The 17,481-nt window shown below is 42.0% G+C and overlaps 1 protein-coding gene across 10 annotated transcripts in view; it reads left to right on the top strand.

The window, feature by feature from the left end:
- Positions 1-2,565: 2,565 nt before the first annotated feature.
- Positions 2,566-17,481, top strand: part of PRR14L (proline rich 14 like) — a 59,783-nt gene continuing 44,867 nt past the window's right edge. For 2 of the 10 annotated variants that reach the window (XM_058690920.1, XM_058690919.1), the window contains exons 1-3: positions 2,589-2,740; positions 4,445-4,567; positions 10,712-11,237. In XM_058690920.1, coding sequence (XP_058546903.1) covers positions 10,764-11,237 — 474 coding nt within the window. In that variant the 5' untranslated portion in view covers positions 2,589-2,740; positions 4,445-4,567; positions 10,712-10,763. Of the gene's footprint in view, positions 2,741-2,775; positions 3,075-4,444; positions 4,568-10,711; positions 11,238-17,481 lie in introns of those variants that run through there. The other 8 variants (XR_009250402.1, XM_058690915.1, XM_058690917.1 and 5 more) reach the window with 7 other exon arrangements.

The following is a 17,481-nucleotide window of genomic DNA, read 5'->3' as shown; positions in this document are numbered from 1 at the left end:
CCATCCCAGAGGGACTAATGGGATTCTCTCTCTCTGGCCTTCAAGGAAATTTGATTTCTGTCTTCTGAGAGATGTCCATGACTGGTGTTTTATCTTAGAAATGCAAATATTTCACTTTTTAACTTGGCAAAAATTAGTAAAAATCTTCGACAGGTTTTGAGCTTTTTAAAAATTGTCAAAGTCTGGTCAAGGTTAGGGGAGGCTGGAGCAGTTAGCTCCTGTACTGGGGATCTAGTCCAGGGGATCCTTGGTTCTAAGATCACTATGTTACAACCAGCTGCACAATAGCCTGTTTTTGGCAGTGTGACTGCACCAGATCCTTCTCTTTTCTCAATTTTCTGCCTTGTCAGATGGGAATAAAAAGTACATGTATATCCTTGTTCACAAGGTGTTTGAGGGTCAAGTGAAATGAGGAACGTGTTACATTAGGTCATTGAAATTAAAAGAATTTAAAATGCTATGTATAAATGTAGAACATTATATATATGTATTTTTTAATGTTTTTATTTATTTTTGAAGGAGAGAGAGACAGAGTGTGAGTTGGGGAGGGACAGAGAGAGAGGGAGACACAATCCGAAGCAGGCTCCAGGCTCTGAGCTGTCAGCACAGAGCCGGATGCAGGGTTCGAACTCACAAACTGTGAGATCATGACCTGAGTTGAAGTCAGACATGCAACTGACTGAGACACCCAGGTGCCCCTAGAGTATTATATTTTTTAATGTATTTTTTGTTTGTTTTTCTTGGGGAGGAGAGAGACAGACCAAGCACTAATGGGGGGGGGGGGGGGGAAACACATGGAATCCCAAGCAAGCTCCAGACTCTGAACTGTCAGCACAGAGCCCAACGCAGGGCTCAGAGAGATCACCACCCGAGTTAAAGTCAGATGCCTAACCAACTAAGCCATCCAGGCACCCCAAATGTAGAGTATTATTGACTAACCAAAAGCATGGAATTCATTACGAAATTGGCTCTCCTCGACTATTAGGGGGTTGCATAATATGTATGATGCTTCCTTTGAACCTCTCCGTGCCTAATACAGAGCTAGGAGCAGGGTTAGGAGTAGGATAAGGTGGGTAAGGCTAGTGAGACACTTCCCTTAGGGCACAAAATGTTAAGGAAGTGTCAAAAAAAAAAACTCAAGGGAACAAAATAAATAATATTTATTATAATTTTAAAAATAATACAAAAATCCACTATTAACAAAAAATATCACATTTTAAAATAAAGACAAGATCAAAAATGGTGCTGTGCAGTCATGTTAGAGGCTGAGGCAAAAAAACAAACTAGTAATACTGGGTTTCTCAGATCCACTTCTATAGGCCGGTAGTTGCCTGAGAAAGTACTGGAGGATGTAGATACTGTAAATTTAGAAATGTTTTAGAGACAATGTCTAATTAAATCATCTGTAGTAGCCTGTGTTAATTGTACACGTGTATGGGATGATATCTGGATTCACAGGCTATAAAACAATAGGGTTGGCATTTGGGTTTACATATCTCCAGCCCTAACCAAAGGTGGGAAAACCACTATTTTGGCAAAAATGTTAACTAGCTCAAAAGGTACCCTGATCAAAGAAGAGAGAATTAAAATCTCTCTCAAACATCCAAACCTCTAGCTCTCTAGTCTGCCCAGTTAATAAAGTCCAAAAAGCAACATATTTCTGTTTAACACAAGGCTGTGTGAAATGGAACAAGTTGACTCCATTCTCTGAAACTTCCTTTTTTTTTTTTTTTTTAAGTTTATTTATTTTTGAGAGAGGGCATGTGCGTGTACGTTAGCAGTGGAGGTGAGAGAAAGGAAGAGAATCCCAGACAGGCTTCTTGCTCTCAGGGCAGAGAGAGGCCCGAAGGGGGTGCAAAACTTGACCTCACAAACCAGGAGATCCTGACCTGAGCTGAAATCAAGAGACGTTTAACTGACTGAGCCACCCAGGCACCCCAATTCTCTGAACCTCCTTAATTCCCTTTTTAATAAATCTTCTTTTCCTTCCTTCAAATGTCTGTTGGATGTCTGCTTGTGCCAGACACGGTGCTAGGTGCTGACCACAGAATGATGAACAAGCCTGGGAAGGGACAGATGATGAATTAGTCAATAAATGAATGCAACGTGGCAATTTCATCCAATGTTAAATAAAGCCTTGAAGAAGTTAAAACAAGATGCCATACAGGACTGGAGGCAGAGGTGCCATTTAGATTTACTGATCAGTGTGATTCAAAGGAGCAGGGGAGTGACATGACCTAAAATACTTATTCAAGTTATAAAAGGATCTCCTGGGCTTCCAAAGATAGGCTCCTAGAATTGCAGCCATTCAGGCCAGGAAAATACTGGATTGGGGAGGGCCAGTAGCAGTGGAGACAATGGGCTCTGGGGCTCCGTAGGAGCCTGGCAAAAGGTGTGTTTCCCCTTTAAGAATCGCGGCCGTAGGGGCGGGGCAGAGGGCTGCTGTGGCCAGGCCCTGGCTGGAGGCCTGACGCGGGAAGAGCCGCCCCTAGGATTGCGCGCGCGCCGCGCGTGGGCGGGACTTGAGTGAGCCCGCATGGCTGGCTCGGGCCCCGGATGAGGAAGTGCGGGGTGGGGGGGGCGAGGAGGAAGAAGACCATAGAGACGAAGAGGCGGCGGTGGCTGGAGCGGCCCCGGGCTCTCTCGGCTCGGTAGGCTCAGGTAGCTTTGGCGGCGACCGGGCTGCAGCTGCAAAGGCCGGGCTGGCGGGGCGAGCGCGGGCCGCGGAGCAGGCCTCAGGGTAAGAGGCCGGGGGCGGGAAGGCTTCGGGCGTAGCCGCCCCGCCCCACACCACCCTGAGGGGACCCTCCGCCGGGTGTTGCAGGCTGAGGGGGAGCCCGGGCCCCCCTCCCTCTTGGGGCGCCGGAGGGAACGGAGGCTGCTCTGCGGGCGGCGGAACGACCCGGGGAGAGGGAGGAGACCAGGCCCGCGTCGCGAGGGGGAAACGGCTTCTCCGAGTCATGGCTCCGACGGGGGAGAGATACTCCTCTTCAACCTCGATGCGGCGGGGGACCCCCAACTTCTCGAGGAGGGCGACGCCCCTTGTCGTGGGCGTACGCTCTTCCCCAGCTCCTGTGCGTTTGTCAGCGGCGCGAGACCCGCTCCTGGGGTGCGAGAGGGCGATTCTAAACTTATTTTAGTAAGGAGGGGTAGTACGTAACCCCGAACAAGACCTTTCCCTCGATTTGATCAGCGCTCCCCAGGTGAAGAGGGAGACTCAAGTTGCCTAAAAGTGTTAGGAGGGAGGGGGGTCTTCCTTTCCTGTAAAAGAGAGACTTACCTTCCTTCTTTTATTTTTCACCTCTACCCCTAGATATAAAGATGAAGACCCTGAGTTTATTTATGGTATTAGAAATTAGTCTTTCTCCCCTCCCCCAGTAATGTCCACAAGACTCTTCCCTGAAGTCTCTTGGTGTGCAATGAGCTTTCCCTTGCACAGTTAAGAGCATGGCGTCTGGAATGTGGTAGTTGTTAGTCTGTCTCCCACTTCCCATCCTTGTGACCTTGGCTAATTGCTTAACCTTTCGGAGTCTCAGTTAGCCTATCTCTAATTTGGGTCCTCTTTGTAAAGCATTGTCTTGAGGGCTAAGGGAGAATTTGTATAAGCGCTTAGTACATAGTAAGCTTTTGGTAAATTGTTGCTATTTACTCCTACTAAAGAAAACTAGTATCTTTTATAGAGACCCAGATTTTTCCATGCATGCCTCCTCCCGTTCCCACCCCCACATCACAGGTGTTAACTCATCCTTTCTCACTGGAAAGGAGACTTTTCCCCACCCTGGGGTGGAGAAAGAGGCACTTCTCCCTTTAAATCCTTCCATGGTCCCCAAATTAACAAGGAGGGTCTCAGAATAATCAGGAGAAAAGACTTTTTGGAAACAGGTCTGTACTGAAAGAGGGAGAGAGAATTGATACCAAAAGCCAGCCTTCCCTTTGTCCACAGAAGCTATCACTTCTTCCTGACTGGTTAGCGATGTCTTCTCCCACTCCCCCTACCTGCTGTAGTGATTAAAAAGCTTCCTGCTATATGCACACCTCCCCCTCCTCAAAGAGGGAACGTCCAACTTCTTTTCTCTTGCTCTCCCAAGAAAAATAAGACTCTCTACCTTTGAGAGGAGGACTCTTTCCTGCAGTGCATTTAGAATGGCACAGATGGTTTCCTTCTCCTCTTCCTTTGAAAAAGAAATGAAATTTTTTTATGCAGAAAGTCTTTGTCAGAAATCAGGAGCATTTTCGCTGTTTCACTCCCCATGTGGAGACAGAGGGATCCTTTTTGTGCATGCTAATAAAGGAAGGAAAAAGGAAACAGTGCTTGATGCTTTTGAGATTTCCTGCACACTCCATGTTGTAGAGCTGGGCCCTGTTTAGTATATAGACTTCCCTACCCCACTTTCTGTTTGTTTAGAGATCTCGTTAAAAGATTCTTCTTTCTCTGTCCCTCAAGAAGAGGCCCCTTCTCCGAATGCCCTCATGGAGGCATTGGCTACAGTGTCCGAATCTTGGAAAAGAAAGCCCCTTTCTCAAGGTGAAAGGAGTGTTGTGAACTTCTGAGGGACTGATCGATATTGTGAGTATTGTCCCTTGACACGAGTGTGGCAGCGCCCAGTGTTACTAACTGTTCTTCATTTTGAGCAGCCCTTTTACATTGGAATTAAAGGGAGGGGAGGCCTTCAGACTCGGGATTATTGGGCACATGGTTTTCTGTTCTGTTGTTTTCTTTGTTTCTTTTTTCTACGTTTCACTTATTGCTGTAAACTTTGTGCTCCCAGAACTTTTGTATTAGGGAGTGTTTGAACTACTAAAGTGGAAGGGCCACTTTGTCAGGTTTTTAGTGTTATGAAATGTATTCTAACGAGATTGAGAGCCGCGGGGTTAATCTTTCACTGGTAGTTTGTTTTCTTTTTTTTCATGTTTTTGTTGTTTGGTGGGATAGGAATTAACACTACTGCTGCCACTAAAGAAGAAAAAGTGTTCCATCTTTTTGTGTGTGTAAAGTGTTTTAAATTACCTCTTAAGCCCTGAGTACGTGCAGTGGGGCTTAGTCAGAACTCTACCACCATTGTTGGTATCTGTAGATCTGTGAAACAGAAAAGTTATTTAGACTCCTGGGATTTTTATGGGCTGCAGGACCCTTTGAGGTTATTTTGTTTGACTTGTTCATTTTACGTGTGAAAAACAAGCCCAGGAGAGTTAAGTGATACATTCAAGGTCGTGCAGCTAGCAGGATAGAGACCCAGGTCTCCCAGTTTGGAGACCAGCAACTAGACTGCTTCCTGGCTTCACTATTGCATTTGACATAGAAAGGTTTTGAGAGGATTGTTCTCAATTCAAAAAGAAAAGAATTTCTAATTTTATTAGGATAACGTTACTGCATACTCCTTATAATTATTGGTCTTTTTTCAGGGATAAATCCATTCCTTAAACAATCGAATTCTTATTTGTGTCACAGTAAAGATGACAAGCCAGTAGCAGCTGGCATGAGTTGTTTGTGAATCTGTGGTTTGTTTTTTGCTTCTGCCTCAAACTAGATAATTACCTAGTGTCCTCACCCAGTAGGTTGGTTATAAGTTGTTAGCAAGGATCAAGCTATAAATCCCTGCCTTCATTTTACAAGTCTGTGTTACTCAGTGTTTCCTCTTACTTCAAGTTTACTTAACACTTTAATGTGAAAACTTTTATAGTTGAGGCAGAGAGCTGACGTTTGGAAAGATAAAGGGATAATACATCTACCAGTTATTTTTTATTCCTATTTGGATCTTGGGAAATAATGTTTAAAATTAAAAAAAAATTTTTTAATGTTTATATTTATTTAGTTAGTTTTTGAGAGAGTGGGAGAGACAGAGCATGAGCAAGGGAGGGGCAGAGAAAGCGGGAGACAAAGAATCTGAAGCAGGCTCCAGGTTCTGAGCTGTCAGCACAGAGCCCCACTAAGGGCTTGAACCCAGGAATGGTGAGATCATGACCTGGACCAAAATCGGACGCTTAACTGACTGAGCCACCTAGGCACCCCTAAAATTTTTTTTAACTTACCGTTAAAAAAAAAAAAAAGTACAACATGTAAGTCACTTGTGATCTCGTCACCCAGGGTAATACTGTTAACATTTGGATTATATTCTTTCAGTTTTCCTATGTGCATATTTTATCAAAATAAGAGAATTCTAATGTTTAGTTTGATAAACTGTCCCAGGCAACTTTCTGTGTAGAGTTAATTTTCTATACCATCATTGTTTCAATGTATTTAGAAATTTAATTTTAAAGAACATGAATGTCTTCTTAAAATATGTCCTTCTGTTTCTGCAGTCTTGTGACATTACCAGTATTTTGATAAATGTCTAGAATGAGAGTTTGATGATGAAAGCTAGTGAGCTGAGAATAATTTTAATCTGCTACTGTAGGCTTGCATCAAAATATTACTTCAGCTTTGAGAGTTCCAGCCAAGGCACTCACCTCTTCTGGGTGTCTCAACTGCAGATACTGCTCAGAAACTCAAGGACCCAGGATGGGCCTAGGAGACAAGGAAAGAAAGTCTGTAAATGCCTGTAAAACAGCCAATGTGCTTAGTTGTTTTACAGGTTGAAAATTTTTAGAATAATATCTCTACCAAACAGAAGTTTCAAGTGATGATGGCATTGTGGTGTTTGGCTTTTGTAAATTGGAAGGTTTTTTGGAGGGGGGTGGGGGAGAACCAAAGCTTTAAAATTCTGTTTTGGCCAAAGCCAGTTTACAGCATAGATGCATGCACAGGAAACATAATAGCATTGTTTTCCTTGAAGAATATCTTGGAGCATTCTGTGTGATTATCAATATTGCCTCTTCATGATACACTGTGTTTATTAGTAAGTGTGTATTTGTGCGTGTTTAATTAGGACCATGGGTATGGAAAGGAGTGGTTATTTGTTGGAGACACTGCAGGAGTGGAGTCTGTGGGCTCCAAGTGCTAATTGAACCAAAGTGGAAGGTCAGATATAGTTGTGTCTGGTGGTTCAAGCGTGAGCTCTAGGATAGTGGGGGTGTTATTACTGAGAAAGGCAACAGTGTAAAAAATAAGCATGTAAGTTTACTGAGAACATTTTATTCATCTTTGTTTCTCGTAGCTGTTTGTGTGTAGTAAGACTCAATTATTCACTGGGTTGAATGGGTTCTATCTTGGACATGTTAAGTTTGGGAGGGTTGCCATCCCTTTTTTTTTTTTTTTTTTTTAATTCTTTTAAAATGTTTATTTATTTTTGAAAGAGAGAGAGAGAGACAGAGCATGAGCAGGGGAGGAGCAGAAAGAGAGGGAGACACAGAATCTGAAGCAGGCTCCAGGCCCTGTCAGCACAGAGCCTTATGCAGGGCTCAAACTCACAAACTGAAATCATGAGCCAAAGTTGGACATTTAACCCACTGAGCCACCCTGGTACCCCTAGAGGGGTGCCATTCTTATAAATGAAACATAGGTTAGGAATTTGAGAGATGATGGGGTTGGGAACAGGTATTTTTATTTATTTTTTGTTTAAATTAGCTTTTAGATGTAATTTGCATATCATACAATTCACTAACTTAAATTGTACAGTTTAGTGGTTTTTAGCATAGTCACAGAGGTGTGTAACTATCACTACAATCAGTTTCAGAATATTTTTATTGCCCCTGAAAGAAATTTTATTAGCAGTCACTCCCAGTTTCTCCAACTCTCACTAAGCAATTTACTTTCCAACTCCATAGATTTGCCTACTCTGGACATTTCATATATATGGGATCTTGTAATGGTCCTTTGTGGCTGGATTCTTTTATCATAATGTTTTCAAGGTTCATCCATGTTGTATCACAAATCGGTACTTCCATTTCTTTTTATGGCCGAGTAATACCCAGTTGTACAGATTTACCACATTTTGTTTATCCATTCATCAGTTGATGGACGTGAGAGCTATTTCCACTTTTTGGCTAGTGTGAATAGTGCTGCTGTGAACATTTGTGTGCTAGTTTTTGTGTGGACTTTTTTTTGCATGTATACCTAGGAGTGGAATTGTTGGGTCATGTGGTCACCTATACTTAAAGTGATAGTTTTGAGTCATCGGCATAGCAGAAGGGCTGCAAGAAAAGGTGAGGTCATCAAAAAAATGAAGCCTGGAATGGGAGGCATGTCAAGGATTAAACTTTTGAGAACACTCACACCTCAGTGGCAGGCAAGGGCAAGGAGCTCTTGAGCACATGGTAGCAGAGAGACCTATGGAGCTGATCTCCACCAACAAACCTGCTCTTTTACAGTATCCTTTCCTACACTTATTCTTCCAGTCTGTATGTGTTGTGACAGTCAAAACCCGGAGTGTTTGTTGTTGGGAAAGAGAAACTGAACCAAATGAAAATTGAACACCTCCTCTCTTTTTTTAGCATCAAATAGCAATTCTGCTTTAGCTGTTGACCCCCAATACATACACCAGAATCTAAAGTGCCCCTAGAGGGGTGCCTGGGTGACTCAGTCGGTTGAACATCCGACTTTGGCTCAGGTCATGATCTCGTGGTCTGTGAGTTCAAGCCCTGCGTCAGGCTCTATGCTGACAGCTCAGAGCCTGGAGCCTGCTTTGGATTCTGTGACTCCCTCTCTGCCCCTCCCCTGCTCATGCTCTGGTCTCTCTCTGTCTCTCAAAAAAAAAAAAAAAAAAAAAAAGTAAATGTTGAAAAAAAAATTTTTTTTAAGTGCCCCTAGAAATATCCAGGAGCTAGAGGAGAAAGGGGAAGGTTGGAGGTCCAAAAATGATTTGTTTTTGTCAGTACCATTTATGAAAGAGTCTCATTTGATTCTCACCATACTCTGGACACAACTGTTTATCTCTCTTTGCTGCCTTTTTGGATTCAAGTTTTTACATCAGCCCTCCTGTGTTATCTAAACTTGATGGACCAGCAGTCTGATTTCCTGTAATTTCTAGTATTTAAATTAGTAGTATAATGTTGTCTACTTTTATTTGTGGAGAGGATTCCTTCAAAACATTAAGGACACCCAGTGGATGAAAGTGTAGGAATGTAAGTAAACTATCGAACATAGATTGGAAAACCAGGAAAGACAAAATGGTCCAAAATGAAAGGACCTATCATCTGTCCTACCTAAGCCCCCAGCTTCAGTCTTCATAGCACGGGTCAGTGGGCAGGAGGGACCTTCTGTGCAAGGAGGGAGGGTTATATATACCTAGAAATATTCAAGGACCACCAGGTAGGTGCTTCTTGACCTGGAGGCAGAGCAAGTGCCTTTTGTGTAAGCGACATGTGTGGGCTCCCCTGGAAAATCAGGACAGGAATAGAGACAGGGTAAGGAAACTGAGTTGTAAAGATTTACATGGTGTATAGGAGAGTTCCTCCTGCTCAGAAATCTGAATGTGGTCCATAGAGAGAAGGTGAGACAGTTCGATATTCAAAACAGTCTGGTAGCCTGCAGTGAGTTTTGCTTGTAATATGTGTATTTTGGGAAAAGATGGATGTTAGAAAGTGGTAGGAGTAGAAATCTGTTGGCTTTCTGAAATATCATTTCTTATGGGCCTTTTAGCCAAAGGGATTTGCCACCAATACCTCAGATAAATCCTTGTTCTGAACTCTTGCTAGAAATTTCTCACCTTTTGTTAGGATTAAGGAGAGCATCAAAAATGAGAGCATGTGGTATCTTACTTGGTTAACCAGTTTCCACCTTGGTTGGGTCAAAGTGGGTTTTGTTGTGGAAACTGCACACATTTGGTAAACTAAAATGGAAAAGTTACTAGCCAGGAAACCCTGGTTCCAAGTGTACTGTTCCTTAGCTATGTGTGTGTGTGTACACCTGCATGCACGTGTGTGTCGACAACTTTAACGATGTACTACACAAATATACATATTTTAGCAAATAACCCATGTTTCGACTACCCAGTGCAAGAAGTGAAACATTCCCAACACCATGGAAGTCCCTTGAGCATCCCCCACTTTCCTCAGATAATCCTGTAATATTTTAGGCAGGTCACTTTTACCTTGTAAGTGTGATGTTAGGCTCTGTAACAGGATGGTGATAGCTGCTCGACTTTGCTCACAGGGTTGGGAGAATCTAAGTGGTGTTTGTGAAGGCACATGGAAAATCTCAAGATGCTGAATAAAAGTCAGGATTCTTCTAAAGAGCTGGTTTAGTGGTATCTTGTGCCAGTCTGGGTAGATCAGCTCAAGTTTGGTAAGCAGTAAAGGAATGGAATTCTGTTGTCTCTATATCTTCTTTCATACACAATTCTTTTGAGGAAAAGTCAGTATACCAAATTGCTCAGAATCCTACAGTATATATTCATTCAGCAAATATTTACTGAGTACCTTCTGTGTGCCAAGCACCTCTTCCAGGCAGTGGGGATATAGCAATGAACAAAACAGGCAAGGTTCATACCCTGAAAACAAGTAGAAAATCGTCTTTATCTTCTTGACATGAGGTCTGTCCTTGGATGTTTAGACATGTCTTATTCTCATCTACATTCACTGGCCCTCCAGATTTATACTGAGAATTGTTTATAAGGCAGTATTTGAATTGAGGCTAGGTAGATGTCTATTAAAGATTTAAGGCATTTATTTTTCTACTAATTCACAGCCTTTAAGGAGGATGTTTTGGTGTCAGATGTCACCAGCATTTGAGGTAGAATTTTTTTTGTCCTTATTTTAGCCAGTTTTAGCTGAAACAACTTTCTTCTACCCTGCAAGGTTTTAAACTTTTATCCCTTCCTTTGATTTGTGTCAGGGTGAACCGTTTGATGTAAAAGACTTGACTCCATAATCTTCCATCTGCCCTAATGCTGTCATCCGGAGTAGAGACTCAGCCAGTTCCACTTGATTCCTCCATGTCTGCCGTGGTACAGGAATTATACTCTGAACTCCCAGTGAGTGTCTCCAAAGAGCTTCATGCTGACCCTGAGCCAAGTGTGATTCCAGATGTAAAACCCGCAGCCTCAAGCTCTCTTATAAGTCAGAGTAGGGCAGTGCCCTTGGAGCTGCAGAGGACTTGTGCAGAAAGTTGTTGTGAAGAAACTTCTGGCACCTTGGATCATGGGGGTGAGCCTGGGCGGTGTGGGCTGGTGGACACCACAGCAGGAGGTTCTGTGGCTTCTGGGATCTTGGATAGGGAAGAGAAAACCAAGAGCATGGAGCTAAAGGTCTTCAGAAATCAAGGGGACCAGGCGGAAATTATAAGAGACCCCTGTGAGGGAGCAAAGGAAGACCCACATCAACATTCCACAGCTGCTGAAGAAAAGATCAGCCCAAGTCAGGTAAGACATGACATCTCAATTCAGAAGAGTTGAGTGTGAATGACAGCTTTCCAGAATAACACTTCACATAATAAAGGACAGATGCTGACAGGTAGCTTATGATTTGTTCTGGAAACACTTCCAAAATGTTGATTTTGATGTTAACTTTCTTTTGATAATTTTTAAAAACATTTGTGTCACAGCAGACACTTGAAGAGAGGAGGAAGTGCTTACCTAAAGAAAAAATGTCACTTCTCTGAAGCAGCCATCATATGTGGAATGTTGAGTCTCTGTGATAGTCATGTGATATTTCTGCATTTGATTTTAAGAAATGATGGATACTCATTCCTTAAGTTTTGGTAGTATCATGAATAGGGTGGAGTGACATGTCACAGAGAGATCTCTGAGGGAGTCTGCTTCATAGGATGGATACCCTAGAGGAATCTCCGTATTTCAGGAGCTGGTGCTTAGCTTTGCAGGTCTAGAAACTTGACTTTTGTTTTTTGGTATATTAGAGGTGATGGTCTCCAAAGGACTGACCCATGTTAATCCACTTCATGAGAGACTATAAATCACAAAGTTAGTTGTTTAATTCACAGTGAAAAGGGGAATCATTACTTGGTAGGAATGGTCACACTGGCTGGTCAGTATGTCTTCTCCCTGTAGGCAAGATCAAATTTCTTTCTGTAAGTGTGAAATTAGAGTAATAGGGGTTAGGTAGGTAAGACTAATGATTAGCAAGCTGTGATAGTCTGAGGAACCCAGGTTCCTGTAAGACTATACCTGTCAAGTACACTAGAAAATTTACTTTCTCCTCTGGATGGTGCCTTAGACCAGGGTTCAGACACCTTTTTTTCTGTAGGGGGCCGTATAGTAAATATTTTAGACTTTGCAGGTCATAAGGTCTCTGTCAAAACTACTCAACTCTGCCCTTGTGGCATGAAAGCAGACATAGACAATATAAAAATGAATGAGTATCTGTATTTCAGTAAACCTTTTTTATGAGCACAGAATCTGGCCCATGGGCTGTAGTTTGCCAGCCCTTGCTGTAGACCCACAAATAAATTCATATTCTTTGGGTTTTCTGGGCTAGGCTCCATTTCCCACCTTATAAATACGTCATTTCTTTACACAGGTTACAGAACAGTTGATTGTTGTTAGTAGGCTTCATATATTGACCAAGGTTAGGAACAGATTAATCTTTTCAGGTAGGAATAATTAAGTAACATCAGATTTTATGCTATGATGTCCTAACCTTAAAAATAGAAGTGAGGTAACAGATTGAGGATCTAAAAGTTTCTTGATCTGGTGGGCTCAGTCTAACAAGGTAAAAATTTTTTGTAATTTACTGAAAATTTCATGTAATATTTGGTGTAAAATAAAAATAGGTATACATATATGTCTTCCAATCTAAGAAAATTACTGTCCTTTGTCCTTCCCAGCTCCACCAGAGATAAATACAATTTTGATTTACATAAACCAAAATGAAACTTAATAGATATAAATGTAAGATTTTCTACTTTGTTCCAAAAAGTGAGCTTCACAAGTGGGGGGAAAAAAGCAGAAGTGTCTTTGGAGAAACAAAAGACCTATAGGTTTTAGCTAGTTCATTACAATTGACTTTGTGGAATGGCCATCCAGAAAAGCCAGTTTGCTCTTAATTTAGCACATTAACAGAAATGTGTTACCTGGACTTGAGAGGTAGCAGTTGTATGCTGTTGTGTGCTAGCTAGCCTGTAGCTAGAGTATCATACTCAGAGTCCCCTCTCCTCCCAGCACTCAGATGACCTCAAGATGCCTCTGGGGTTAGGGAGGCCAGAGGGGAAGGAAGGAATTATCAGTACTGGCGTCACTGGCTGAAGTGGGGTCCTATCTCCTCATCCCCATGCTGAGCCTGGTGTCATATGTCTCATGTGTAGAAGGAGTATAGAAAAACAGGAATGCATTCCTGATAAAGAATTCACACTAATGACAAAACCTGAAAATATGCCATTGGAAGCCAGTTGCTTGGGTATGTCCTATGAAAAAAGAATCAAGAGAAGCCTTCAAGAATTTGGAGAACTGTTGGGGCACCTGGGTGGCCCAGTTGGTTAAGCATCCGACTTCGGCTCAGGTCATGATCTTGCAGTTTGTGGGTTTGAGCACCATGTTGGGCTCTATGCTGACAGCTTAGAGCCTGGAGCCTGCTTCAGATTCTGTGTCTCCCTCTCTCTCTGCTCCTCCCCTGCTCGCTCACTCTCTCTCTCTCTCTCTCTCTCTCTCTCACACACACACAAAAATAAACATTAAAAATTTTTTTTTTTTTTTAAGAAAGTGAATGAATGCTGTGGACCTCTCAGGAAAGCAGACTACTATTTGAGAAAGTTTGCAGAGACCAGACATCCTTGGACCTCAAGAATTCTTGGTAGATTGGCAAAACACCACAAACAGAACACAACTGGTGAATTGGGAGAACATATTTGCAACATGTATCACAGATAAAGGGCTTATCTAATATATAAAGAACTCCTTTTTCCTTTTTAAGTTTTTTTATTCTTTTTTTTAAATTCATTTATTTATTTTGAGAGAGAGCACAAGTGGGGAAGGGGAAGGAGCGGGGGTGGTGGTAGAGAGTCCCAAGCAGGCTCTGCACCACCAACACAGTCTAGTGTGGGGCAAACCCACAAACCGCGAGATCATGACCTGAGCTGAAGTCAGATGCTTACCCGACTAAGCCACCCAGGTGCCTCTTAAGATTAAAAAAAATTTTTTAATGTTTATTTATATTTGAGAGAGAGAGAGAGCGCGTGCGCTCATGCGAGCAGGGGAGGGGCAGAGAGAGAGGGAGACAATCTGAAGCAGGCTCCAGACTCTGAGCTGTCAGCACAGAGCCCGACATGGGGCTCGAACTCACAAGCTGTGAGATCATGATCATGACCTGAGCCAAAGTCGACGCTTAAATGACTGAGCCACTCAGGCGCCCCAAGATTTTATTTTTAATTAATCTCTACACCCACGTGGGGTTCAAACTTAGAACCCCAAGATCAAGAGTCATGTACTCTGCTGACTGAGCCAGCTAGGTACCCTACTAATGTATAAAGAACTTGTAGATTGAGGAATGGAAAACCCATTAGAAAAATGAAGGAAAGACTTGAATAGATGATTCATTGTGTGTGTGCATGAATGTATGTGTTCTGAAACACATGAAGAGTTGGTCAACCTCACTTATAATTAGAGAAATGCAAATTTAAGCAATCAAAATACCACTTTTTACCTATCAGAGAAGATGAAAAATTGTGGAAACATATCTGGTTGGCAAGGTTGTGAGGGAATAGTGTTCTCACATATTTGCTGGTGGGAATGCATACTGATTACAACCTTTCAGAAGAGGAATTTGGCTGCACCTAACCAGAATGTATATGCTCTGACCTGTTGACCCAGCACTCTCATTTCTAGGAATCTACCCCAAATATACACCTCCAAAACTGCGGAAATATATATACCAAAAGTTATTTTTTACAGTATTGTTTATTACTACAAAATGTTTGAAGCAACTTAAATGTCCACATAGAGGAGAGACGTTGAATAAACTGTAGCATGTGTATTTTATGTCCATATATGCAGTACATGCACCTGTGATAAGGAGTTGAGGAGGATCTCCATGTACTGATATGGAGTGCTTTCCAGGTGTGTCAGGGCTCCCCAAAACCACCTCCAGGTTTGGTGATTCCCTGGAACTTGCAGGACTCAGCACATGGTCATATTTGTAGCTAAGATTAATTGCAACGAAAGGATATAAAGTGATCAGCAAAGGGGAAGCATGGCGCAAAGTCCAGAAGATACCAGGTGCCAGTTTCCAAGAATCCTCTCCCAGTGTAGTCACATACACACAGTCTCCTCCAGGAACAAATTGTAACAACACATGTGAAATGTGGTCTACCATGGAAACTTGTTAGAGCCCAGGGTTTTTACTGGAGGCTGGTCACATGGGCATCCTCTCCCTGGCACAAACCAAAATTCCAGACTTTTTTCCAGAAGGAAAGCAGGTGTTTCAACATAAACCCCATTGTTGTATGGGTGCTCTGAGCCACTCTTATCATTAAGGAATGTTGGAAACTCTCCCAAAATCTAAGTTCCCAGATGAGCCAAGGCCACCCTTGCAAGCAGGCCTTTCTAAGGATAACAGGACTGCTCTGTTAATTCTTTTCTGCAAAGTAGGATGTACTGTTAAGTAAAAAAAAGCAGAGGGCAAGTAAATATCTATTGTATCCTCCCTGCCATTCAAGAAAGAAGGTGAGATAAGTATACAAGTATCTGCTCATTTGGATAAAACACACGTACACCCAGGAAGGACAAACCAGAAACGAATGGGTTTACTTACCTATAGGAAGCCATTGGGAGCAGGGGAGAAAGAGTGGGAATGAGATAGAAGGAACAGGAGGAAGTAGACTTCCCTGAGTACATCTTTTTGTAGAGTTCTGAGGCCATACTTGAAAAATAACTAATTAGAGAGCCAGGATGGGAGGGGAACCCAAAATTGAATAAAAACCCTGGCAAATGACTCTTAACTATATTACAAATGAATAATGAAACTACACTGAGGGAGGAAGGGGATGAAGAAATAAAGTAACCCAAGTATCTTTGGGCAATAGTGTTTTGACTATACCTTCCTAAGTGTAAATCAAAAAAAAACTCAAAACATTTTAATAAAATTATTTTTCACAGGTGTGTGGCCTAGCAATTCCTAAACTGCATGTGTGTTCTAGGATTGAGTGAATGAGTAAATATTGTGGATGAGAGCCAGGCTTCTCACTAACAGAACAGAACTACAGATAGGGGGATGAGGGCTAGAATGAACCCTGGGTGGTATGGAACTAGAATTGGAGTTAGCAGTATGAACTTAGGGTTTTTAATATACACAGGTAGTTAACAGAAATACTCTATGTGTATGGGTATTTGAGGTGGGGTCTAGAAGCAGCAACACATAGCAGTGAGCACACCTAGCATTCAGTTCTTGGTTTCTAAATAAGATCTTCCAATTAAAGGAACCAAGACTTTTTGGAGAAATGTTTTGGGGGCTGGCCCAGGAAAAAATACAGGATGATCCTGGAACAGTTTGTGGTGAATTGCTCAGAAAATTATGGAGACATATCAAAAGGACTCAAAAGGAGCCAACTTGAAAGGACTCCCAGTGGCTAAGATTGGGACAATTTGAGCTTAAATAATGGTAGTAATGAATTACAACCTATAGAATAAAACAGGTATCGTGAACCCGTGCTGATATGAAATAAATAACTTGAGAAAAGAAAGCTCTTGAAGAATTCCAATTAATAAATGTAAAAGGAATTGTGGAAATAAATTGCCATTTGGCAGTCATCATGGTAATAATCGTCTCAGGCAAAAATCCTCAGTGCATGTTAAAACTAGTGGCTAAGGGGCAGCTGGGTGGCTCAGTTGTTTAAGCATCTGACTTGGTGTCAGCTAAGGTCATGATCTCGTGAGATCGAGCCCTGAGTCAGACTCTGTGCTGACAGTATGGAGACTGCTTGGGATTCTCTCTCCCTCTCTGCTTGCACTATCTGTATCTCTCTCAAAATAAATAAACATTAAAAAAAAAAAAAAACTAGTGGCTAAAAGTGTAGATGAGAAACACATATTTACACTGTCTCCAAATATCTCCCCCATAAGATTACAGAGTAACAGATTCATTACAAGGTATACAAAGAGGAAAATAGTAACTCCACAGTGGGCAAACCTGGCAGACCCACTTGAACCAAATGATGGAAGTTCACCTCCACAGCAATGAGACACTCCATTCAAAGTCATGTGCCTCCTGGGAGGGTGCACCAAGAACCAGCATCACTTCTGTGAGATTCCTGCCCCCAGAATGCATAATCAGAATCTAATCTTGAAGAAACATCAAACCTGAATCGAGGGACTTTCATTTCAAAAGTGTCAAAGTCACAAAAGATGAATACTTGAGGAACTATCTCTCCATTTAAGGGAGAACATAAGGAGACATGATAACTAACACATGGACTGAGTAACTAAGACATGGAGCCTGGATTGGATTCAGGTCCTGAAAAAGGACTTGAGGAAGCCATTAAGATTTGAATAAATTCTAGAGTTAATAGTATTGTATTAATTTTTGGCCTTAATAACTATACTGTGGTTATATGTAAGATGTTAACACTAAGGAAAGCTGGATAAAGATGACAGGAAATTTTTTGAACCATATTTGCAAACTTTTGTATATCAAACATCTCTAAATTGTTTAAAAAACATT

The sequence above is a fragment of the Neofelis nebulosa genome, chromosome 11, assembly GCF_028018385.1.
Source record: "Neofelis nebulosa isolate mNeoNeb1 chromosome 11, mNeoNeb1.pri, whole genome shotgun sequence".
NCBI classification, from domain to species: Eukaryota; Metazoa; Chordata; class Mammalia; order Carnivora; family Felidae; genus Neofelis; species Neofelis nebulosa.
Note: the sequence above shows the minus strand (reverse complement) of the source record. Positions and strands in the feature narration are given on the sequence as shown.